A 23,462-nucleotide genomic window follows, 5' to 3' on the forward strand; every position below is an offset into this window, starting at 1 on the left:
GACCTCAGTTACCTTCTGAGGTCTCCGACAATCAGAAGACCTCACCTGGATGTTGTGTGGTTCAGACAAAGTTAGACATTGTATTGTTTTGTTCTTGTCCTTACATGTTAATGGCTCTTTCTCCTCTAGCTCATCCACTGTCTCCTGTGTTTTAGAGATGGATTCTTTTACAGTGGCCAGTGATGCATCTTGCACATCAGTAGTCAGTATTAAACATGACATTTGCAAAGCTTGAGATATTTTAAGAACCTAGTCCTGCTTTAAACTTCTCCACAACTTCCTCTCTCCATCTGCCGTTTCTTATTCATGTTTGTTCACTAATAAAATTCTAACAAACCTCAAGTCACCACAACTTTACATAGACGTATCAGACTAAACACAAATGCACATTTGAAAACTATGCAAGCTTTTCTTTCCTCTGCACGTTTATCACAAAAACTCCCAATAAATAAATGAATAAGATGAACTGTTGCATAATGTCAGAGCATACCTTTGAAAGTCTCTGTATGTTTAGTACAGTCGTGTTTGTGTCGTGCCTAGAGTTAATCTCATCATTCCTGTGCCAACGAAGACGGGAAGACGAGGGAGGTAGGGATTCTGGGAAATAATGAGGAAGCTAAACTTGACATTAAAAAAACAGGAGGGAAAATCCGTAACGATATCAGTTAATTACAGTGGGAGTCTTCACTCAGCGACTGTTCCCATTTTGAGCCTTTAAAAGTCGTGATGTGGTGAAAAAGTCACCCCTTTGATCCTCCAGGTGTGTGATAGCATCAAATGGGTCACTGACCTCATTTCATTACTCTGTTATTAATTTGATCGCATTTGACCCACATTACCTGTCCTCTAATGTTGGGAGTGGAGAAACAAGCTGCTTTTAAATTAAAATACAGCCAGAGAAGTAATATTTGATATTCTGCTCACTTTGTTCATTTTCCCTTTTTGCAACAACAAACAATTTTTTTTATGGGGGCAAGAACGTTTTCTGCAGCTGTGGCTTTAATACATGCAAGCAAAAACACTTTGATCACAATCATTTTCACTAAAAGCATTCAATCTCTAAAACAAACAAAGCGAAACTGTTTTCACAGACAACTTTATTCAACTAATAAAAACTGCTTTTAACACAATCGTTTAATTAATTCAAGTATATTTTTTCAAAAGGAGGAAGACAATTTCTTTGGCCTTTAATACAGATAAATGTGCAAGCATGCAAAAACAGTCTGAAATATTAGACAGGAAACGATGCAAAGTAATGCATGAATACTGATAGTCAATGGCATGGCGTTAAAAAGGCAACACTTGTAACTAAAGCATTAGTATCTTTGTTGTGTAGACAGAAATCACAGAGATGTTAAGTTAGGGATTGATGCACCAATCAGGTTTTAGGCATGCTGAGACCAGAGGAACCGATCACAACGCTCCAGCATGGTCTGAATCATCGCCCTGAAAATCATAAACAAGACAAAACATATTTGACTCTGAAAAGATCCTTTTAAGACTCCAATCTGTTACTGCAGATACTTCAAATGTGTTTTAGCTTCTAATCACAACACAAAACCTGCATGTAATGTCTTAAAATGATAAAATATCTTTAAAAAAAAACAAACTTAAAATTCCCACTTGCAGGACTAGTAAAGAATTATCTTATCTTAAAGTTAATAATTTAAATCTACTCCTAGCTTCAACCAAACAAGGAAAAAAAAAACAGATGGATCAAAGTAGGATGTTGTTTACTAGACTATTTCTGTATATCTAATAGACAAAATTGTTGTTTTTTTTCTACATTGTTTCATCGACAGTCTGACCCACCTCTGCCTCCTCTCTGCGACTCTCAGCAGGTCACACACCAGCTCGGAGTGGGCTGAAAGGACCACCTGCACTCCACATTCACGCAGCAGCTCCAGGGCTCGGTCGGGCCCCAGAGTCCGAGCCAGCAGGAGGGTCAGACTCTCCGGGCTGATCCGTCCTTCGCAGTCCGTGGCGCCGTTGGACCAGCTGCTCCCGTTGACATCTGTGGCCGGCGGTGGGTCTGCCACACGGCAATACTGCTGAGAGAGCTGGATCAGCAGCTTCCACTCGTCCAGGTTCTGAGGTTCAACACCTGAAAACGTGTGGAATGATCAGAGGCACATGTGTCAAACTTAAGGTTCGGGGGCCAAATCTGGCCCACTGCAGCTTTTCAAGTGGCCCTCTTTCTTCTAGAGGGCCGCTTAAAGCAGACCTTCAAAAACCAGTTGAATGTTTAAAACAATATTTTATCAATTCAATCAAAGCAGTTTTTGTCTACAAACTGCCAAATTACATACATGTGAAAATCAATATTAGTTCATTTTTAGAGGTACTCGTCAAACGCAGAGATTAGTTTTACCATCAGGATCCTCCAGGAGGCTGAGGTCATCCAGCTCACAGATGGTGGAAAATGCTTCAGTGCGACGCTGCAGCTCTTTGCAGAGGTAGAGGTAACCCGTCCAGTACCTGCACAAGCATGGAGATGTCATGTTGTGGCATACCGCCAACATCATGAAGACTAGACAGTTTTTCTTTGGTGGAAAAAATAAAAATAAAAAAAATCAGAAATACCCGTGACTGCGGCACATCTCATTCATCTTCTCTTTAGATGAAATGTCTGCAGGAAGTCGAATGAGCAAAGACAAGAAACGTCCGTAGCCCCAGGTGAAACAGTGTGAGCGCCACCTGCAGCAGGAAACACACTTTTCATCTTCTCACATTCCTGTGCTTTTGTCTTTACTCTAAACATGACTGAAACTGACAATTGCTAAAATTAGATGTTCTTCACTCAATCACACAGTTCACAACCAAAGAGTGTTACTGTGTCCCACCCAGGTTAATCAAGCTGGACATCATCTAATTTTGGACACCAGTCAATTTCTGTCAGTGTCTCAAAATTCTGTTTCCGATGATTGAACACGTGAAAGTGTAATACCTGGGCCTTCCATCAGAGGTCAGGGTATCGGCGTGTTGAGGGGCATCGTGAGTCAGGGCCAGCTCCAGCCAATCCTGTCTCAGCGATTCAGGTTCAAGGAGCGACTGAAGAAATGACAACCTAACAGAAAAAACTTGCTGAAATATAGATTCACTCAGCAAAGTATCCATGTTAATCTACAAAAAAAAAACCCCACAAACATATAAAACGCACCTGTGCTCCTCAGCTCTTGAATGTACAAGATTATCCAGGTACGCCAGGAAGTGGCTTCGCTGAGCCACCGTCTCCACGTCAGCAGGAGTTATAATGGGATAGAACTGGGAAAACGAGCGTACAGCTGCCTCACCATGCTTCTCGTATAGCCTGGAATATAAGAGAAAACTTTATGTATAAAAAGGTCCAACATTACTGCTGCAAGGGATTAACCACCTACAAAACAGTTTTTCAACAATGTCTAAAACACATCGTCTTGTTTGAAAAAAAAAAAAAAAAAAACAAAACATCAGCAAGTCAGTAAATATATCAGGGCATCTGAAGGTTTCAGCAAGCCAAATTTAAGACTTTTAAAGATCTTTTCAATGCAACCTTGAATGAAATTTAAGACCAATAAAACTATAAATATGGGGATGGTTGGGTGGTCCGACTGCATTACAATCAAGAAAAGCAAAAACAGTGAAACTAAAACCTTCTGGGGTTTGTGGCTCTTGGCAGCAGCTTTGTGCTTCACATACAATGGCTGTCTACAGCCTTAACCACCAGAGTGCAAAGCTTAAAGTTTGTTTTGTTGTTTTTTTTTTTTTTTTTTTTTGCACAAAACGCATCATCATCCAATCAACTGGCGATAAAACTGAACTTACTCATAGCAGATACCAAAAAGGTAGCTAGATAGCAAGCAAGTGTATATTAGCAGCTAGTTAGCAGTAGCATCAACCACCTCGAGTCACAGAACATAATGATGTCAAACATTTGCCTGACAAAAAAAGGTCTGAGTGACAAAATCCCCCGATATAAAGTATACGATATTAGTCATGTGACAATAACATTTAAGATATCTGATTAACATAATAATAATTTAAAGACATTTTAAGTTGTTAATTTTACACACGTACTTTTTTAACAATGAACGGACACCTTGTATGTTAGATACGTTAATACTTTAAAATCACACATTCGTACCTGTGGAAGTGAGCGAGGAGGTGCGGCGCACGCCAAGGCTGCAGCTCTCTGAGGCTTCGCAGAGATTTCAGCAAATCTCCTCTCTGAATAATTTCAACCACCTTACTGGACTGAGTGAGCGCTAGGTGAAACAAAAACAATGTTGTGTAACATTAATTGATTGTTTTAAATACTAAAACTGCTGGGGTTTTTTTTTTTTACATGTATGTTTGTCATTTTTAAAGACAAGCTTCTAACCTAGCATGGCCTCAGAGAACGAGCTCATCATCTCGGGCTGCTGCTGATAACAAAGAAGGCACATTCTTCTCACTCGCTCCTGGTCCAGAAGGAAGAAGTAGCGACGCAGGAAAGTTGCGCTTTCCAGCACCTCCTGCTGGTGCCTGAAGCAGCTGAGCTCTGTGTAAAGAGTGGCCAGCTCGCTGAGATTAGCTTCCAGATCTGATGGTAAAGGCGTAGGAGACGCCACTCGGATGGGCTCCGGATGATTCTCCAGGGAAGAGGCATTTTCAGTCATGTCGACCGTCGGCTGTTTCTCACAGAGGACTTCTTTTTCTCCCAGCTCTGCCTCCTCTGCAACACTTTCTGATGATTCCCTTTGTTGCTCTGTGCATGGGCTCAGATATTCCCTGTCCCATTTCTCTTCTCCAGATCCATCCAGATTGGAATTGGTTACAGAAGCCGTCAGGAGAACAGCGGGGCCCAGGATTCGCTCCAACACAGGGAGCCACTCCATCAGAGCTTCTCTAAGGCAGACTGGGTCCAGGAGCACCAAAGGATCTTGTATCTGTGAGCTGATGGATGGAAAACATAATAATTAGTCAAAGAAGAGGTGCTATTAGCCATAATAGCATAAAAAACCCAATAACATGGTAAATGTGGTGTAGTACTTACACAGCTTGCTCTGTTGCTGAACGAAGTTCATCCATATCAGCCTCTGCGTTTGACATTTCATTATAAACTCTGAAAACAAATATCAGAATCAAATTTACTTGCTCAGACTGTGTCACATAAGATGTTAAATACAAATATATACTGTAAACTTTAGAGGAAAAAAAATACAAGCTAAAGAAACAATATGTACATATGCTGTCATGTACACCCCATGTTTTTTTTCTTATACATATCTGCAGGTTGATATAGTACAAGTAAGCTCATTTATTTTCAAAGCAGACTAGCCGACTATTCTGACTGTATATCAGAAGTTCCACTTGGCATCATCAGCTGTGTTTGTTTATTACATAAAATCCCAATAAAATACACTGAAGCGCCTAAAACAACATAAAAAAAAAATTAAGGTGTTTGAACACGTTAGAAAAACTGTAGTTAAACACAGAGGATTAGGTGATATTTTAAAGATCTCTACTTACTCGCTCTCCATTTCGTCTGAGTACGATGCTGTGCCGGCTAACGTGTCGGGCTGTGCGCTCTCTTTAAATTCAGGCCGATGTCGGAGTTCAGAGTTCATCTGGAGGGTGTTGATCTTCTCCGTCGTCTTCTTGACAAAACTAGAAACGCTAATGAAAAGAAATAGGGAATGAAAAAAAAAAATAAACTCACATTGTTCAGTAGTTAAACAGACAAGAAGCAGAACTGTGATCCGACTGTTTCATATGAAGAATGAATGTGGGATGCTTAGACTGAAAATTTTGTTTTCAGTGGAATGAGGAAGTAGGGCGTCCAAAGCACAGCTGCTCTGTAGTTTCATTTCTTTTTATGATAAAAACAATATTATAAACTGGTATATCTGTATTATAAACCACATATGTATAGCTCAAGCGTTCTGTTGGTTTTCATTCACCTGTCTTTAACGGCCTGCAAAGCTATGCGGGGGGGTTTGGTGCGGAATGAAAGTGGGAGGTGGAACTGCAGGCCTTGGTCAGGTCGATCGGCCTCCAGCCGCTCTCCGCTCTGTGGATCTGAGTGAAGATGGGGGCAGGAGTGGGAGGAAAAACACAGATGGATGGAGGTGCTGGAGGGGAATGATGAGAGGCAGTGGGCAACAATGCAAGCGGAGGAAGATTGTAGACAAGATTGGAAATCAAATACCGCAGAAAAAAAAAAAAGCGACAAAAATGTGAGATGCAATGGAACAGATGAGATATTTTATGTCAACAACTCAGCAGAAATGAGGCCCTTTCATGATTACTCAGCTTTATTTACAACAAACTCAGGAGGCGCAACAGCAAAGGAAAAAAGATTTGCAAAAAGTAAGAGTCAAGTTATTATCAGTCATTCATTCAAATTCCAATTTCTGATTTAGCAAAAAGGTTTTGGTGTTATTTTGTGTGACGGTGTTAAACTGAAAATAACTTCACGCTTTGTTAACGCTTGTAATCAGAGGCAGAAAAGAGGTTTCCTCCTGCTTCAGGCATTCACCCAAATCACAATTATATACAGAGGCGACATAAAAAGAGAAAAGTAACGAGTAAATAAAGAAACAAGACAAAGTGTAAACAAGATACCATGTTTAGTTTTTATACATGACTAACTTTTTTTTTTTTTTTAGAGAAAATGATCTTTAAGACACATTCAAAGTTTCCTGATCTCGCTAGTTATATTAATTTTGACTATATTCAGGTGGAGAGATTTTTCCTCTCATGCTCTAATTAAGACAGAATTAAGATAAAAATATGCAACAAGAACCTGATTCTATGCCAAAATGTTAAATTTGAACAATCTAAAGCAGATGAGAATGCCAATACCTTATAACACTGACTGCGACTGGATGTAACGGCTGAAATTCTTACCATGATCCACCTGGTCTTCCTCCTGGACAAAGCTGAACTCTTTCAGTCGCTCCTCCTCTGAGACGGACTGATTCATGAGGGAGCTGGTCTCCTCGTCCGACTGGCTTCCTCTGCGGCTGATCACGCGGTAGATCCCACAGTCCAGGACGTTAAAACTCTCCTGGATGATGACAGATTAGACAGTTGGTTTCTAGTTGCAAAAATATGACGCAATCAAACTTTCAAGTATAATTTTAGTAGTTGATGCAAAATGAAATACTTTTTTCACTTGTTAGCTAAAGAGCATCCACTGTAAATAAGCCAAGAAAAATCATAATCATAAAATTAAAAAGAAGCGCGTTTCTGTCATGAGCAGGACTCTTAAACCAGATTTGTTCTCACGTGTGAAGAGATGCTGCTCCTGCGGCTGCTGGATGCAGAATCCAGCGGCTCCATCTTCAGGATCACTTCCTCCAGCTGGTTGATCAGCTCCGTCTGCGCGCTGGAACTGAGCTGAGACTTCAGGTGTTCCAGCCGATCGATGGGAATGGACTTCCTGGCCTGAATTGAATAAGACAGATTCTTTAAATCACACCTCGAACGGCACCTGGTGAATTAAACTTATTTGGACATTTTAGTTTTCCCACAAATGCAGCCGGATTGCATTTTGTTGTGATTTAGAACTGAAAAACATTTACTTAATTGAATAGAATTAATTCTCTAATCTTGCCGTTTAGCTTAACAGTTAGGTAATCTTATTATTTGGTCGCACAGAATAGCAAGAATATAAATATTTAAAACCAGGAAAGCCTGTACAGTAGTCTTTCCTTACACTCCACACAGAGATGAAGTCGTTCACCGTACGTCTTACCCGGCTCGTCGTGATCGTGTGCTGGAACATGCAGCAGACGGTGGCAGCGAGAGTCCAGGACTCTCTACGCAGCAGGCGTTCCACGCAGCGCTCCGCAGACAGCAAAGACAGGTGGGACAGACGGCCGCTGCCGTGGAGGCAGAACAGCTCGTTGCGGTGGACTGCAATGTCAGCCACGTCTAAACGAAAAGTTCAATTCAAACACATTCATTTGGAATATAAAGTACGCAGAAACGTAGGAAAGTTTGCATGCCGTTCTTGCAAAAGGACTTATGGGATTATTCTGAATTTTGATTCCTAATGATTATGTGATCAAATGGAAGTGCATTGTTGGAGAAAATGGATGTCAACACGACATTTAATTCCATCACTGCATACAAAGTTTGTAGTGAAACAATAATTTCCCAGCTGAGTTCCTCCTGTCAGGTGCTACAACGATTTAGGGGGGAAACACAAACCTTTAACTTCAGTCCACAGTAGGACCTGTCCATTCTGAGGTGTGAAGATATAAACGGCCGAATCGGTCCAAGTAAGCAGATTTTGATCTCTGCAAAGATACATGAAGCACCAAAGACAGGTTTCCAGGAAGTAACACAACTCAGATAAAAACCGACACTCGAAAAAGCTTTTTGATCTTACCCAAAATAAAGCAGTTTAGGGAAGCCGAGAGACTGCGGACTACTCTGAGCTGGATTGTAATTTGGCTCGTTTCTGCAGAAAGAGGTAGATAATGCACATTATAAGTCCTGCCTTAATTGTAACACATTAAGTTATGATAAATTGTACCTGTAAGTGATTAAAGGGAGTGGTGGGCAGGCGAGCAGCTTTTTGAATTGATGAGTACTCAGAACCTCGCCATTAAAATTAGCCTCCCATATCCGGGACCCCGGCCGGGCGCAGTACAGCAGCGGGGGCTGTCCCACTAATAACCCCCTACTCTGGGGCAAGAAGCAGGCTCCGTATTCCCCATCACGCTCCTTATTCCCAACACGCCAGAATTTCTCCCTACAGGCAGAAAACCAAGCAAAAAAAAAAAAGAAAAGAAAAGAAAAACCTCTGAAGTTGCTAATTTATGCTGGACAAGAAGACAAAAAATAAACAAATACTACTTAAAGATTTAAATCATTCTTTCTCTGATTTTTCCTGAGGATAAACCAGAGAAAGACTTTACATTTGATACTTTACAACTAGGAGAAAAGATCACCAAAGTTTCCAATTAACTTAAAAAAGGCAAATGTCAAAACAATAAATGGAAAATTCTTTGTAAAACCAAGCAAATCAAGCGCTACAATGCTCTACACAGCAAAAGATGCAGTTTGTGTTTTGTCTAATTTTCAGACACTATCAATAGCTTTGTAAAATGACAGTTTTTGCATTCAGGAAAGATTCCCAAGACAGAGAAAAGCTCAAAGCTACTCACTTCTCTGTGTCACAGAGGTAGCAGCGGCTGAGAGAAGACACTAGGAGGCGCCCATCTTGATATCCAAGCTGAACCACTCTGGAGTCAACAGTAGTAACAGTTTGGATGGGAAAGATAACAAATGCTGACCCCTAGAGGAAAGAAAGAACATGAAATAATTGGACTGGGCACACATTTGACAAGTCTACAATAAAGTAAATGGAAATGGCAAAAATCACAGAAAGTAGGAGCAACACTGGTTCAGATTGCTGGGCTCAAGAAAATAATCACAATAAAACAAGTATAGAAAGATAATAAATGCATCTACCAAGCAGTTGAAGAAGATTTATAATTGTATGAATACCAGCTTTTTATTTGGTTTCTTTTGTAGAAGAAAAACATCATCCTTGTCAGTACCTTGCCCAGTTTAGATGATCCCGCCCGCAGACACGACACCTTGCCTACAGAGTCCCCAACAAAAACCCTAAGTGTGCTTGTATCCCAGCAGAGGGCGGTGATGTTGTGTCCTCTGTGCTCCGACGACACGCTGACGCGCTCCGGACGACCTCGCCGCTCCAGCTGCAGCTCCCACACCACCACCAGACCCTGACTGGACGACAGCCAATGAGAATACAGAGAACAGGCAATGTAAGAATAAAAAAAAAATAATTTCACTCAATGACAAACATGTCATTAGTTTCAGGAAAAAGGACTGACCTTGTTGCAACTGCAATAAAATCTTCATCATGAGGACAACATGCCACTTGTGTGATAGATCCCTCCTGAGATAGAGGAAGGTCATACCAGGTTAAATATAGATACAACGCTCCTCTGTCCAGTGGCTTAATGTTGGGCTTGATCTTTAACCATGAACTCAAATACGTTTTATTTGTACAAACACAAAGGAGTGTATAATTGCAAAGTGGAAGGTAGACGATGCATGGTTTTCATAATTGTTTTTTTTTTTTTTTTAGCGTAATTTAAATACAACCGCATCGATAATATTTTATCTCTGGTTATGATTCGAGTTGCTGTCCGGTGTGAAGCTGTAACTTCTCCCCCGTTGCAATTCTTTTACAGACGCCAACAGGTTTTCTTCCAGAATTTCCCCATATTTATCTTCATCCATTTGCTCGTCAACCATAATCAGCTTTTCCATCGCCGCTGAACATAAAGTATTCCCATAACATGATGCTGCCCCCACCATCTTTCACTGTGGGAATGATGTACTGTCTGTGTAGTGTTAGTTTAACGTTTTACCTGGTATTTTGGATTTAAGTAAAAACAGTTTATAATTGCCTTCATCTGCCCAGATCACCTTCTATCATATGTTTACCGTGTTCCTGTGGAACAATGGACTTTGGAAGGTTTGGGGTGAGGCTGAACGATAACAGAGAAAGATGCAACACCTGATAATGTTGATGAATGTCTTGTGATAAACAGACTAACAAGAAATTAAACTGGCTTATGTCTTTCTGCACTGGGTTGACAGCAAACATAAACCCCTGATAACAAATAACAACTGGAGAATTTTTTTTTTTTTTTAAATTCTCCCGTTTCTGTCTCAGTAACAAGGTTTCACTTAAAAAGTTGTTTCTTGTTGACATTTGCTACTTTGGCAATGAAACATCTTCTTGCTTGTAGTTAATAACTTTACCACCTCTTTACCTCATAAAACATAATTATGGTGTCTTAAACAACTAGTGTCGTCAAATCTACTGCTGGATTGGATTTTTAGTGAAACTGAGTAACACAAAAGAAAACTGTGTTGGATTGCATCAGAGAGAAGGAGGCTGAATAGTAAATGGTTAACTTACCAGATTATATATATATATATATTTTATAAATTCTCTCTCCACATCAGAATTATTCCGTACTATGCGCTGGTCCATCACATAAAATACAGTTTGTGATTGTAATGTTAGAAAGTATGAAAAAAGGTGAGTCCAATTTTCATATTTTGATGATAGCTATAATCTGTGTCCAAACATTGTAACAGTTCACTTAATATGCAGCTGACATGACAAAAACCTCAAACATCTACCTTGTGAGTCAGAATGAGCCTTTGTTTCCAGCCCTCCTTCTGGATGAGGTGCAACCCTCCTGCTGACGTTCCCAATGCGAGCCACTTCCTGGACACCGCCAGACAGGTACACTGAAAGGCAACAAAGCCACAATAAAACGAGTCAACCCCAGACATTCTCACAGTACGGATGCACAATATAATCGCAAATATATTATTTCATACCCTGCACTGGAATAATCTAAACTAAACCAGTAAGGGTCTCTATTAACGTATTTGGTGAAAATAGGTGTTTATTACAGCATTTTTTTTTTTTTTTTTGCCCCCGACACGAGCAAGTGGTCAAGTTATTAAGCAACTCGAACTTCTTCCAATTGCTAGCAGCAACTACAACCAGAAGAAACACTTTCAATATATTCACTAGTTAGATAGGCTTTTTAATAATTTAGGTATCGTAACACATATTGTCACCAATATATTGCATGTATTTCCTATTATAAATGATTTGCATTTGCATTAATAGGACTGAATCACTGATGCCTGAACATTTATTCAACTGTAGAGGTAGATTTGAAAAACATATACAGTCATTTATCAGTCTCATGTAAATATTCTAATAAAAAAAATTATGTTTTTTTTAACTAACTATAAGCAGAAAAATCATCATAATTAACCATTTTAATTTTGTATGCAATTAATCTGTGTTTCAGTAACCATAACATAAATTGAGTTACTGACATAAATGAGCCTTTCAGTAACACTTAAATTTATTAAGCATCACTGCATTACTCAAAAATATTGTAGAATGGCAAATAATTACTATAAAGTCTTCAACTGGAACGATTCGTTAGATGTGATTTGATGGCTGATTCTACCTTAAGCCTGCCTGAGTCAAAACGCAGAGCAGAGAGGAGCGGATCCAGGCAGTCGAACTCTGCCAGGAGGTGACTGTGGTTCTCAGGCACAACCGGTATCACAGGCATCCTCGCTGCAGATCCAGCAACAACGGAGTCAAAGTCTGAGAGAGAAGAGAGTGACGACATCAACAATAACAGCGCGTCGTTGCTGCCATGGAGGCATGTGACGTTGTCGCATGACTTTCAACAGAGGACCTGCCCTGCTAAATTGACCAGCCGTGACTTTGTTTAACTCTGCAGTCTAAGGAAAAGCAGCTTGTGTAAAACAGTGAGCTGGTTTAGAAACCACAACCTAGTAGAGATTTTCTTTGAAAACCAGAAATGTTTTTACTCATTAAAGCCACAAAGGAGAACCTGAAACCAACAAAGATCGAACACCATTGCGACAGCAAACAAGCTACACACCCCGATACAGTTTGTCCTGGATTGACGCCTTTTGGTTTTGCATGAATTCATGAGGAAGCAGAAGTGAAACTAAACCTGTGACCGACTACATTTACTGTAACCTGTACTGTTGGGACACAGTTGATAAGGAGAAATTGAGAAATGCTTTGAAACAAACATTACACTAATGTTTGTCAGTGCAATGTTTCCTAAACTCACAGTGGTTGAAAAAGCAAGAGAGAAGATACTAAAGTCACCTCCTCCACTCTCCTGGTATTTCCTAGCACTCTACTGTTAGGATTGGATTTTGTTGTAAGGAGGTCCACAAAATTCCTCAAACATACTTACAATTCTTGAAATAAACTCCTAAACAAGCCAGAATGGAAAGTATTTCATGAAAAGATGGAACATGTTTTTTTTACATCTTGTTTTCCATGTCACTGCTCTGTGTTTGGAGATAAGGTGTCCTAAATGTTACTTGAAGATAAAACAAATGTGCATTTAATCACATTGCAAATCAATAACATTCTCACACTTTCAACAGTTTTGGCAAAAAATTTCACCTTGGTGTTTTAGCTGACTTAATCTAACCAAGTATGAACATCAGATTCTGTCTATAAAACGTATTATGCAACCTTAAAAACAGGACAAACAAGCTTTGCTTGGTCTAAACCGGAGCAAATACAAAACGTCTAAAGTAGGACTACCTATAGAATGAAGAATGACTGTTGTTTAAATGAAGTCTACGTTTAGTCCACTGTCTTCAGTGGAAAAACAGCTGAGGTTTGCTGTGAGCTGAGAATGGAGCCATTGATTCAAGGCAGTTTGGATCACGAGACCCATCTGCTGCTAACACTGCTACCAAAAACTACTAAAAAAACGCGCCTTTTGATTTTTCAGACATTTTCTACTTAATGTCAATTTGTTTCTAGGAAGATGACGAGGACATCTGCTCAGTGTCAGCTCGCTGGAGTCTCATTTTAAACCGTGATAGCAACGGGTTAGCAAGCATGCTGCTAGCACAAACACAGCCGTTAGAACAAACTGCCAGTTGTTTTTACACCTGAACTCACCGGATGGACGGAGCGACTCTGTCCAGCGTTAACACTTCTGATTACATCCCCGGAGATAGTCAGTGGTCAGCCCCACTGACTGCTGACCGGGGGGTCAGCCAGGACACCCGTGACAGCTCAGTCCACAGAAATCAGCTGATGTGTTGACACTTCCTGATAGCGGCGCTGCAGTTTCCTTATAGGCGCTCAGCATGTTCAGAAACCAGCACTCTACATTCTCAGCATCAAAAAGTAAATAACTTCCTAAAGTCGCAAAATAAAAGAATTAACCAAAATGTTGTGCATTATTCTAGATCAGTGGTCTTCATGCATCTATTATCAAATATAAAGGTATAAATGTCTTTTCTCTCTCTCATTTGTTTATGTAAAAGGAGGTAAAACATAAAACTTGGAGAGAAAACACGTTCTCATTATTTTCTGCAGAGAAAATTAAACATAATTCCCAAAACGAGACCTATTTCACACTATAAATAAAGAGCAAAATTATTCCTGACATAAAATGTGAACGTTTGTTTCGGATATCCATCAACAGATAAAACAATATAAAGTACAAAAGGTTTTTATTTATATTTCATTTAAAACGGCATGTCATTTTTTAAAAATCATTTTCAATAACCAATTGAAAAATATGTATTGCAATCCAACAATCAAACCTTACCACGTGAGGCATATCTCCATTAATGTTTTAATAATTTATCTTTGGAGCGAGGAGCTTCACATCTTTGAGGTTGTAAAGTTTCTTTGCCATCATCTTAATCTTCAGCACTATCCGCCACAGATTTGCTATTTTAAGTCAATTTGGGGGGAAAATGTTGCTGTGCTAAGAGAAGAGGGTGGGTGTCATCAACATTGATCTCCAAATCCATCATGGCTGCCTTTCATAAAGCGGCAGTAAAAAATGTAAAACAAATGTTCACCACTGAAGACTTGTGTGTTAAATCATTCAGACACACAACTATTTTGTTCTTCAGTACATAACAATGCAGTTAAATTTTTTGCCAATAGTAATTAGGCTTATCTCTTAGTAAATCAACAGGCTTATCTCTTAGCAAAACTGTAAACAGACATTTTTTCTCTGTTTACAGTTCCAAGTACTTGGAACTACAGTTCCAAGCAGTTAAGTTTGCTTCGATTTTATTCCCAGATCAAACTTCTGCTTTTCCGGTTAAATGACCCACACGTGGCTTTCAACAACTGCTTGTAGTTCACTGTTGTTTTACTTTGTCCTGGGAATTCTCTAAGGTTTTTATGACTTTTTTTCTAATGAAGCAACAGCAAATGTACTAAAACTTTTCTTTTTTTTTGTCTAAATGAGTCCATTGTTTTCCTAGTGCTTTGTAATATGGGGAATATGGCTTTCTGCCCAGCCCAGGAAAACCACATGGGGGCGCTTTGAGGGTAAAAACTAAAATTATTCAATATTATTTTTCTTTAAATCCAAATAGGAAATGTCTTTACCATTTTTAATAAGTTAAAGTTGTTTTTTTCCTTCTTGAAGTGCACTTTTTAGTTGTAATGTGTTTGGCTGAGTGTGGGTTGGCAGGAGGAGAAACTTGTCCTGGAAGCCATTCGTGTAAAAACCACTGTTAGCTCCACATGGTTAATTCATTACCTTCCAAATGACAGGTACCGACTTTTCTTCTCAGAAGCAATGAAGAAAACTCAACCACAACCATTATACCGGAGTTCAGAACCATGGCTGTAGACAAACTCCTGTCTCAGACAGATAAATTACTGCTCTTTACATTTATAATACAGAAACTACAAGCTGCAGCTGAAGACACAGAGTGAAGCACTCCATTTGGAGAAGACACTGCCATGAACAAATACCTCACTTTAATTCTGTTTTTTTTTTGTCTTCAGTGCAGACATTATAAACCAGTGACAATTTCCACTGAGTCACACAGACTAATGCACTCAAGTGTGAATTGTCTTAACAGTATTGCTTTGTTTACGCGCCTTCTTGCTCCAGATTTTCTTTAATACTTTCACTTCACCCCAATTTTATGGGGTTTCTTTGTGTGTCAAGGTATGTTTTCTCTGCCGTGTGCACGACAGCCATCCTCCGCATCTCGTCTCAGTGTGTTGTCATGGGAGCCTTTTGTCCGACTTCCAGCTGAAGTTTGGTCATATTACACCGCTTTCAAAGTCCTGCTGCTAACCCGTTACAAGCAGAGTACTCTCAACAATTAAGGAAACACAAAGAAAACAATGAAACTAGTAGTTATCTGTGACTGAGATGAAATTATACTCTGTTAAAACACTTTTGGCTGCAGCAGCATCCCTCTATATCCTCAGTGAGCCCTTGTGAACTATGTTCCACTGGGTCTTCTCACGGCATAGAGGATCTTCCCAAGTCTTTCTTCTAAACATTAAAAGTCTTTCTCGTCTTCTCTTTGACAAACAAAATTCCCAGGTCAGGTTTTCCTCATCATCCTGCGGGTTTGCCAAATATGAAACTTGCTATAGGCCATCTGAAACATGTCCTCCAGGTGCCCTGTAAGCTGTTGGAACAGAGAGTTTTAATTTAAGCATTTTTTGTTTTTTTAGTTTTATTTGACCTTTATGTGTACAGGCTTGTCTCACAGTTAGCCAAGATTTCTTTCACAGTATAGACACATTTTGAATTTAACTATTACTGGGTAAAAAAAGCCCCTGTGTCACAAAAAAATATGTCTGTGACTCACATTTGTACTCAAGTACTGTCGTTGGACTTTCTCCTGAAAAGGACGAAGTTTGGTCATTTGAAATCTCTCCAGGTTTGTCTTCATTTTTGTCACCTGTATGGCATAAATATACAAATAGAAAGTGCAAAAATTAGACAGCAGAAATCATGAGCATATAGAATTTAAACAAATCAATATCAGTCACCTTTTCCTCCAAAAATGGTGTGTTTACGGGAAAACAGGACCAAAAGTGTCTCAATAACTCCCCTGCAGCAATGTAAAGGTGCTTCAGCTCTCCTTGGATGTCGGTGGGTACCATTTCTGGAAAAAACAAACAAACAAATAAAGCAGTAGAGTGACTTCATCTCCTGGCCTTATGAAATAACATTTTAAATAAAATCTTTATTGCATACTTACGGTTTATGGATTGCTGTCCAACAGGTTGCATAAGAACGCCTCCTGGAGAGAGCGCTGCTATGGCAGAGGTCGCTGTGGTGCTGGACAACACCTGAATATTTGTACAGCAACGCAGATTCTGTTACTTCATGTTCTGTGATTTCAAAGACGCTTTGAAACATCCGAAACATACAGGCAATTTGCAAATGATCTCGAATGGCAGTTCTAAGCTCAATTATATTTTTGTCTTTGGTTTTCAAATCCCATATTTTGATCACATAAAAGGTCATCTTTAAATCATTTGAAATGGGAACATTTCTATGCTGTTAGTCCTTTTTTGGATTAAGATCATTATTGGATTCATCTTAGAGAGATTTTGTAAATAAAAATTGTGGTAAGTGGAGATTTCATTTTCATGTTGTGATATTTATTTCCAGAAGAGTCTTTCTACACATATAAAGTGACTCTGTGCCTCAGAGGTTCCCATGAACTGAGGGACCTCATGAAACAAATTAAATTTACATTTTTACATATTCTGCTCAGTACCTGGTACAAAAACAGATGTCAGAAGAAGACGAGTAAACCTGTTAGAACAGTGTAACATTCCTTTTTTTTCTGTTAAATACATAAACCAGTCTTCTGCAAAGTTTGGTTCAAGTGCAGCTAAAACATAAACAACATGATATGTGAGGTTAGTTGTTAGTGCGAGCACCTGGTGCAATTTCGGTAATGTGTTAAAATGCCTTGTAAAGATGTGGGGAGAGTGATTTTCACTTTAGCAACAAAATGTGTGACAAATATCCAGAAATATAAAACATAATCTGACCCGAGTTAGGTTGGGTTTGTAATTGGTCATTTCCTGCTGGATGTAGCTGACAGAGTTGATGATGTCTTGGCTGGTTGTGTACTGCTGGGACTGAAGCGGAACAGGACCATGAGCGTACCTGAGAAAGAAGCGAGGGCGATGAATATTAATTCCCAGGACTCACCGATAAACATATTCATTAGCATTTGTAAAACATACAGATAGTCTATATTAATTAATTGTTAGCAGTAATATCCCCCCTGGTTGGTGAACTCACTTGTTTATCACAGACATAAAACAAATATAAGTCAGTTGGATAAATCTTAACTTAGTAAAAGTGAAGATTTTTTTGCACCAAATTTTGAAAACTATAAAACGTACAGAGACCACATCAGTTTTAAAATTCAAACAGACGTATAGATCTAAATTTTAAGTTTTATACTTAAATTTCTGCCATTTTAGTACAAAACATTTGTCTTGTAAGGTTTTTGTTTTTGATATGTTCCACAAATTTCAGCTGAGTAGTGTGATAAAGGGCAGCATTTGAAGACAATTTAGTTCAAGTCTGTTTTGAAACTATTGGCACAAGCTCATTGTACATTTAATACCGATCCTTTAAAGTTCAGTTTGGAATCTCTGGCAGCTTAATTCTGTTTGTATAAATTCAAAATAATAAAAATTTTACTGCCATATTTGGAATCTAAACCAGACCTGGTTTAAAACCCTGATCTAGGAGGGATGGCCTTATGATTTGTTTTTTGTGCATTTATCTGTTTAGTGTTTTTTAAGTCAAGTTGTGATCTTGAACATCAAAGGTAAAAGAAGTAATTTAAAGATAAATAAATATAAAAGTAACATTTTTAGAAATTACGATATTTTTATTTACTGAGGGGAAAAAAGCAAAAAAGTCTAGTTTTTTCCCATGCTGCCTTGCTGATGAGGTAGTAGACGTAACTTCCTTTCATCCATGTCCTTGCATCTTTCAATTTCAGATTATAATCCAACCTGTTTAAAACAGATTAAAACAAACAAAGCAAACAGACTTTACCTGTCAGACTTCTTCAGATTTAACGCCACTGTCTTAGGAGTATTTTCCCTTTGCAGATCCTCATATTCTATGGCTTCTTGTAGTTTAACCTAAAAAATAGTCAAAAAAAACGAATCATTTCATGGTGACAATCACTGTGGGAGAAAAAATAGGTAAGAAGTTTATAGAGGCGTCATACCTTCTTCAGTGGAGGTTGAAAGAAATCAGAATCTCTGGAGTTGCCGTCTGTGCTGCTAGTCTCACTGGCTTGGTCGGTGGGAAGATCTCTTTAAAACCAGAATAAAGTTAGCAGAAAGGAGATGACAGGAGAGCAAGCGTATTTGATTTGTTTGAAATGTTGATGTTTACCCCTTGCGTGAGCCTGCTGCCAGCACCATCGCGCTGTGATGGTTGAATCGCTTTATAATGGCAGAGTTGCTACTCTCTTTCACTGACTTGTTTGCATTTGAGGTTGAAGGCAGGGCTTTGCTTATTCCATAACCCTGTTTCACAATAAAAAGTTGTTTTTAAGGTGGACATAAAAATAAAGTTACTAGTTAATACACAGGAAGTTTTTCTCATTACTGCAGCTGACTTTTCTCACCTCGTCTAATGTTTTATCCTCCAGTGACAAAAGGTCAACCAACGGATTCTTCACTCCTTGGGTCACCAGAGATTTTAACCCTGCATGTTAGGAAAACAGTATAACATTATTATTAAATATGGTTCACTTTGCACAGGAACATATACACTTGCACTTTCGGTGTGAATGGTCAGCAGCTACCTTTCTCATCCTGCTTGGCACATTCTGAGAAAATATCCTGTGAACCTGTGTTGATGCGGTCTCTGTGGAAATAATGAGACTGGAAAAAGCGTGTCCAGAACTCCTTCTCCGTCAGGTTATGAGGCACATTTTCACTATACTTCTGCTTCACTGCAAGACAGGTTTAGAAACAAGAAGCTACTTTTAGATTGATAGGTTTTGTTTTTTTTTTTTGTTAATTTTTTTGTACATTTTAAAGTCTGAAAAGTGTGAGATGGATTTATATTCAAGGCTGAATGCACTTTTACCCATAAGTAAAATCTAGTGTAACTAACAGAGTTGAGACGTCACGTCATTTGTAAACAAAGTCAAACTGTAATGTAATCTAACCTCAGTATTAATCCTGACCCTGAACACACCGTCCCTCCCATGAAACATGATGGTGGCAGCAACATGCAGTGGTCATGCTATGGAAGAAAACCTGCTAACAGGCTGCAAAACACTTTAGACTAGGGTGGAGGTTCACCTTCCAGGAGGATAACAACTTTAACCTTAAATATAAAGCCAGAGCTATAGATCTGTTTACATAAGTGTATTCATTTGTTAGAATAACCCGGTCAAAATTCAGTCCAAAATACAACTGAGGATCTGGCCAAGACTTGAAAATTGCAGCCGCTTCAATCAATCTGGGTCTGAGCTATTTTACAAAAAAAACAACAAAATTCTGTCTCTACATGTCTGAACCTACTTGAGATTTACCAGAAAAGAACTTGCAGCCTTAACAGCAATGAAAGGTGGTTGTGCAAAGCACCGAATCACAGGAGCCGATTACAAATGAATGCTACACCTTTCAGGTTTTTATTTGTCAAGAATATTTGGTAATCCTTTCCTCCTGCATCGTTGCTTTGGTCTAACACATCAAATCCCAATAAGTTAAAATTGAAGTTTATGATTGTAAAAAGACAAAATAAGAAAAATTCAAGCAGTGTGGATACTTTTACAAAACACCGTTTTTGTTTACCTGCAGGGTATGTTCTAAATATGGACTCGATAATGTCCGCAGTCAGATTATATCTCAAGCCATTGCAGCCATCAGTCTGTGGTCTGATGTCCGCCTGTAGAGCAAAAACATGAAGCCCTTTCAAGTGCAGCAGTTTTTTTTTTTTTTTGACTCAAAACTGTGATAAGGAAGCATAAAGTAGTTGTGGATCATATTAGATGTACTCACCAGAAATGCTCCAGATATTCCAACTTCCTGTTTGTTGTTGTAAGGTGCAGGTTCCCCATTATTCACGCCTCCTAACCGGTTGGCCCAAAATTCCTCAGCACTGATCACTTGGCTCACCACAAGATCTTTGTACAGCTGGAAAAGCACCGGATCTTCCTGAAGCATCCTGCCGGAGCAGCAGCAAACGCTGAAGGTAAGCAGTGAGCTCCCACACAAAGCTGCAGAGCAAATCTGACCTGAATTCACTTTTAAATTAATATTCTGTAAGATTAATGGACTGCAATTATATCATAAAGTCAAGACTCTGTTCTATTTTGATCACACAAAAATGATTCAGATTTAAACTTTGCCCATGTGAACACTAATTAGTGATAGTTGTTAAATTCTTGGGACGAAAATAAATATCTTATGGATTATTTTGTCTTCTGCAATATGCTCAAAAGCTATTTAATGCTTCTGATTGTCATTGACCAAAATTCACTTAAAATATCACACAATTTCTGATTTGCAAATATAAAAATGATTCCTCCAGATATTCTCACATCTTGCTCACATTTCACTTCAAATTAGCCAACACAGTGTCTAGCTAATAAATGTATTATCCTTTGTAAGTCTAATGGGTGTTCAGCAATACCTGACTAAGAAATATGAAAATAAATCCAGCATCTGCAACATTACACAAACATTTAGCCTGAGCCTAACAGAACATTAATATCTTCTCCACATTTATCTGACAGATATTTTGGAAAGAGAATGGACAGCTCCAGATATCTAATTAGTAATCTTGTTTAGTGCTGTTGACAACTCACACTTTTTGCCAAGTATTACATCTGTCACCCTGTCAGTGTTTAGCAACAGAAAACGTTCTCTTGGACAAAGAGAAAGGGAAAAACACTGGAGCGAGGTAGGATTTAACAAACCGTTTTTCATAAAATACAATGCGTTCATAAAGAATTAAGCGTTCTTAAGTGTGTAATCATTATCAAAGAACAGAGTAGTTTTTTTAAAGCATTTGCTTTAGAGCAACAGAAGACATCAAACTGAAATCTTAACTGCAACATCAATATTTGCAGCAGCAATGGACTGAATGAATCTGAATACAATATCTGGTGAATAAAAAATATTCCAATTTATATACATCCAGATTCTCCACATAATTCGACAATTAATTCGGACAATGTATGTCAGCTTTGATGCCCAAAGCTGACATACATTTTAGTAATTGAGATGTTCAAAATCCCTGAAAATGATGGTGACACCACGATGTTGGAGGGATTAAAAGCCAATACCATCATTGCAATCTTAAACAACAATGCAATAACGTTTCTCCAACACAGTGCAATTAATTATGATTTAGCAAAAGCTTTAGCACAGGGTCTCCTATTAATAAATGTTTGAGTTATTCTCCTTGAATGCTAGAGGATGAAACATTAAAAGAATCCTGCTAGATGAACGTGATCGGTCCGAAACCAGAGAAGGATTCTGACCTGTTTTTCTCCTCCAGTTCCTTGTTGGCCTTCTTCTTGAACTTTGGCAGTAGCTGCTGCAGCAGCTCCTTGGCAGCATCTCGGTCTTTAAGTGCGGTGCTCTCATTGGCAAAGTGGAATGTGGTACTGTCTCCGGTGTGTAGGACCAGTTGGAGCTGAATCTTGGCTTTACCATCAGGACTGATCTTCTGGCCTGGACACATGGAACAGTAAAGTGCGTTTTGAAATCAACACAAACACACAGGGTTTTTGTTTTTAGTTCAGCGGGGACTCACAGCGGATGTCTGAATACAGGTGGCTGACAGTGAAGCGGTCTTTGCCTTCTGGACCCCAGGCTATTCTTTCAGCCATCAGGTAGAGTGTGCCATCCTGCTTCCTCTGACGGACTTTTTTCACCACCAGCAGGACCTCCTCTGACAGAGATGCCATGGCCCAAACAGGTGACTAGTAGAACGGAAAGCCAATGTTTAAGGGGATACATAAACAAAAGTGTGAAAAAAAAAGCTAAGAAAACAATTTATTAACAAAGACCCGCAAAGAGACTATAAGCATATCGGAAGCCTGGAGATTTCACTACAGCACTTAACTGTGTGCTTAAGATATAAGCAAAAACATTTCTGTCAAACAAATTATAAAAGCCTAAATATATACATTCTTCCCCTTACAGTTAATATATCCTCTGCAAAATGTACAGTTTCATCTCCTTAGAGCAGCTAACCAGACTGACGTTAGCTAACAGAGAGGAAGAAAATGCTTCAGGCTGAAGTCGGCAGCAAACTTACTTTACCTTAAAATAAATCAATACTGCAACGTTTACGTTCTTCTAACGGCAAACATAATGTCGGAAAGATATATTTCAGGCTAACAGCACTGCAGACTGAACAATTTTAAGATTAATTTAAACTACTCTAACAGAGAACGATCTGACTCCTGCGCCGGGCGACATAACTGCTAGACGACGTGTTACACTGAAAAGATTCCGAGTCAGATAAATAACTGCCAACAAACAGTTCCACATAGGAAACTTCCCCCACAGAAGACTCCAACGTCACAGCGCCACACAGAGGTAGAACCAAAGAACAGCATATTATTTTAGCCGTTATGTTTTGTTGCAACTTCAAACAACGGAGCACCATGTTCCATAAAAAATATTTTATGTTGCCATGTTCAGAGATAAATAATTAGGACTTAAGTTATGCTTCTAGTTAATTGCAGCCATTTGGGGTTTTGAGGAAAGAAACCAAAATTTTTCCAATTGAGAATGCGTGATGCAGAGGTGAGTAGGAGCTAGCTACTTTTACTGTTATATTTACTTTATTAACGGTTTTATTTGGGGGGGGGCGAGGGCGTAAAAATGTACTTCACCGGACTTTTCACTTTTAATTATTATGAGTATTGCTACTCTTACTTTAGTTAAATTTCTTGAAAAACTACCCACTTCGAGTAATTAAGCTTGTTTAAATCAAGACTAACCTGGTTAACGTAAAAATTAGACTTCCTGTTTGTACACAGGAATCTCAGTGATTCTTGAGAATAGGGACAAAATGGGTTTTAATTTTCCCCAATTTTTTGTT

At 38.9% G+C, this 23,462-nt stretch overlaps 2 protein-coding genes across 3 annotated transcripts; both read right to left on the bottom strand.

Moving 5' to 3' along the window:
• Positions 1-1,080: 1,080 nt before the first annotated feature.
• Positions 1,081-13,706, bottom strand: hps5 (HPS5 biogenesis of lysosomal organelles complex 2 subunit 2). Of its 2 annotated transcripts, none has more exons than XM_015060296.1 (23): positions 13,517-13,706; positions 12,018-12,130; positions 11,164-11,274; positions 9,837-9,901; positions 9,537-9,729; positions 9,141-9,271; positions 8,507-8,725; positions 8,360-8,431; positions 8,179-8,267; positions 7,721-7,899; positions 7,252-7,410; positions 6,871-7,030; positions 5,922-6,039; positions 5,491-5,637; positions 5,015-5,083; positions 4,361-4,914; positions 4,124-4,244; positions 3,161-3,310; positions 2,948-3,067; positions 2,584-2,697; positions 2,372-2,478; positions 1,813-2,104; positions 1,081-1,446 (listed from the first exon to the last, which is right to left on the bottom strand). In XM_015060296.1, the coding sequence occupies exons 2-23, from the start codon at positions 12,123-12,125 to the stop codon at positions 1,386-1,388; spliced, it is 3,339 nt and encodes a 1,112-aa protein (XP_014915782.1). In that variant the 5' UTR covers positions 12,126-12,130; positions 13,517-13,706; the 3' UTR covers positions 1,081-1,385. The 2 variants fall into 2 exon arrangements, with proteins under 2 accessions (XP_014915782.1, XP_014915781.1); XM_015060295.1 differs by having other exon boundaries at positions 12,018-12,160.
• Positions 13,707-15,316: 1,610 nt separating this feature from the next.
• Positions 15,317-22,877, bottom strand: gtf2h1 (general transcription factor IIH, polypeptide 1). The gene is made up of 15 exons (XM_015060298.1): positions 22,676-22,877; positions 22,164-22,332; positions 21,889-22,081; positions 20,402-20,567; positions 20,195-20,288; positions 19,195-19,344; positions 19,015-19,094; positions 18,780-18,913; positions 18,610-18,697; positions 18,432-18,520; positions 17,405-17,522; positions 16,600-16,690; positions 16,388-16,503; positions 16,204-16,296; positions 15,317-16,020 (listed from the first exon to the last, which is right to left on the bottom strand). Exons 2-15 carry the CDS (start codon positions 22,315-22,317, stop codon positions 15,934-15,936), a joined length of 1,653 nt encoding a protein of 550 aa, XP_014915784.1. The 5' UTR covers positions 22,318-22,332; positions 22,676-22,877; the 3' UTR covers positions 15,317-15,933.
• Between the last annotated feature and the right edge of the window lie 585 nt (positions 22,878-23,462).

The sequence above is a fragment of the Poecilia latipinna genome, unplaced genomic scaffold (assembly GCF_001443285.1).
Source record: "Poecilia latipinna isolate Pla-1442-1.1 unplaced genomic scaffold, P_latipinna-1.0 Scaffold1699, whole genome shotgun sequence".
NCBI lineage: Eukaryota > Metazoa > Chordata > Actinopteri > Cyprinodontiformes > Poeciliidae > Poecilia > Poecilia latipinna.

Excerpts from the sequence above, each read along its gene's own strand:
- hps5 (XM_015060296.1), bottom strand. The coding sequence starts at position 12,125 with ATGCCTGTGATACCGGTTGTGCCTGAGAACCACAGTCACCTCCTGGCA. Across the intron at positions 9,272-9,536 it reads GATCATCTAAACTGGGCAAG|GGGTCAGCATTTGTTATCTT; the intron begins GTACTGACAAGG and ends TCTTTCCTCTAG. Across the intron at positions 8,268-8,359 it reads CCTAAACTGCTTTATTTTGG|AGATCAAAATCTGCTTACTT; the intron begins GTAAGATCAAAA and ends GTATCTTTGCAG.
- gtf2h1 (XM_015060298.1), bottom strand. The coding sequence starts at position 22,317 with ATGGCATCTCTGTCAGAGGAGGTCCTGCTGGTGGTGAAAAAAGTCCGT. Across the intron at positions 20,289-20,401 it reads GAATATCTGGAGCATTTCTG|GCGGACATCAGACCACAGAC; the intron begins GTGAGTACATCT and ends TTTGCTCTACAG. Across the intron at positions 16,504-16,599 it reads TGGACAGCAATCCATAAACC|AAATGGTACCCACCGACATC; the intron begins GTAAGTATGCAA and ends TGTTTTTTCCAG.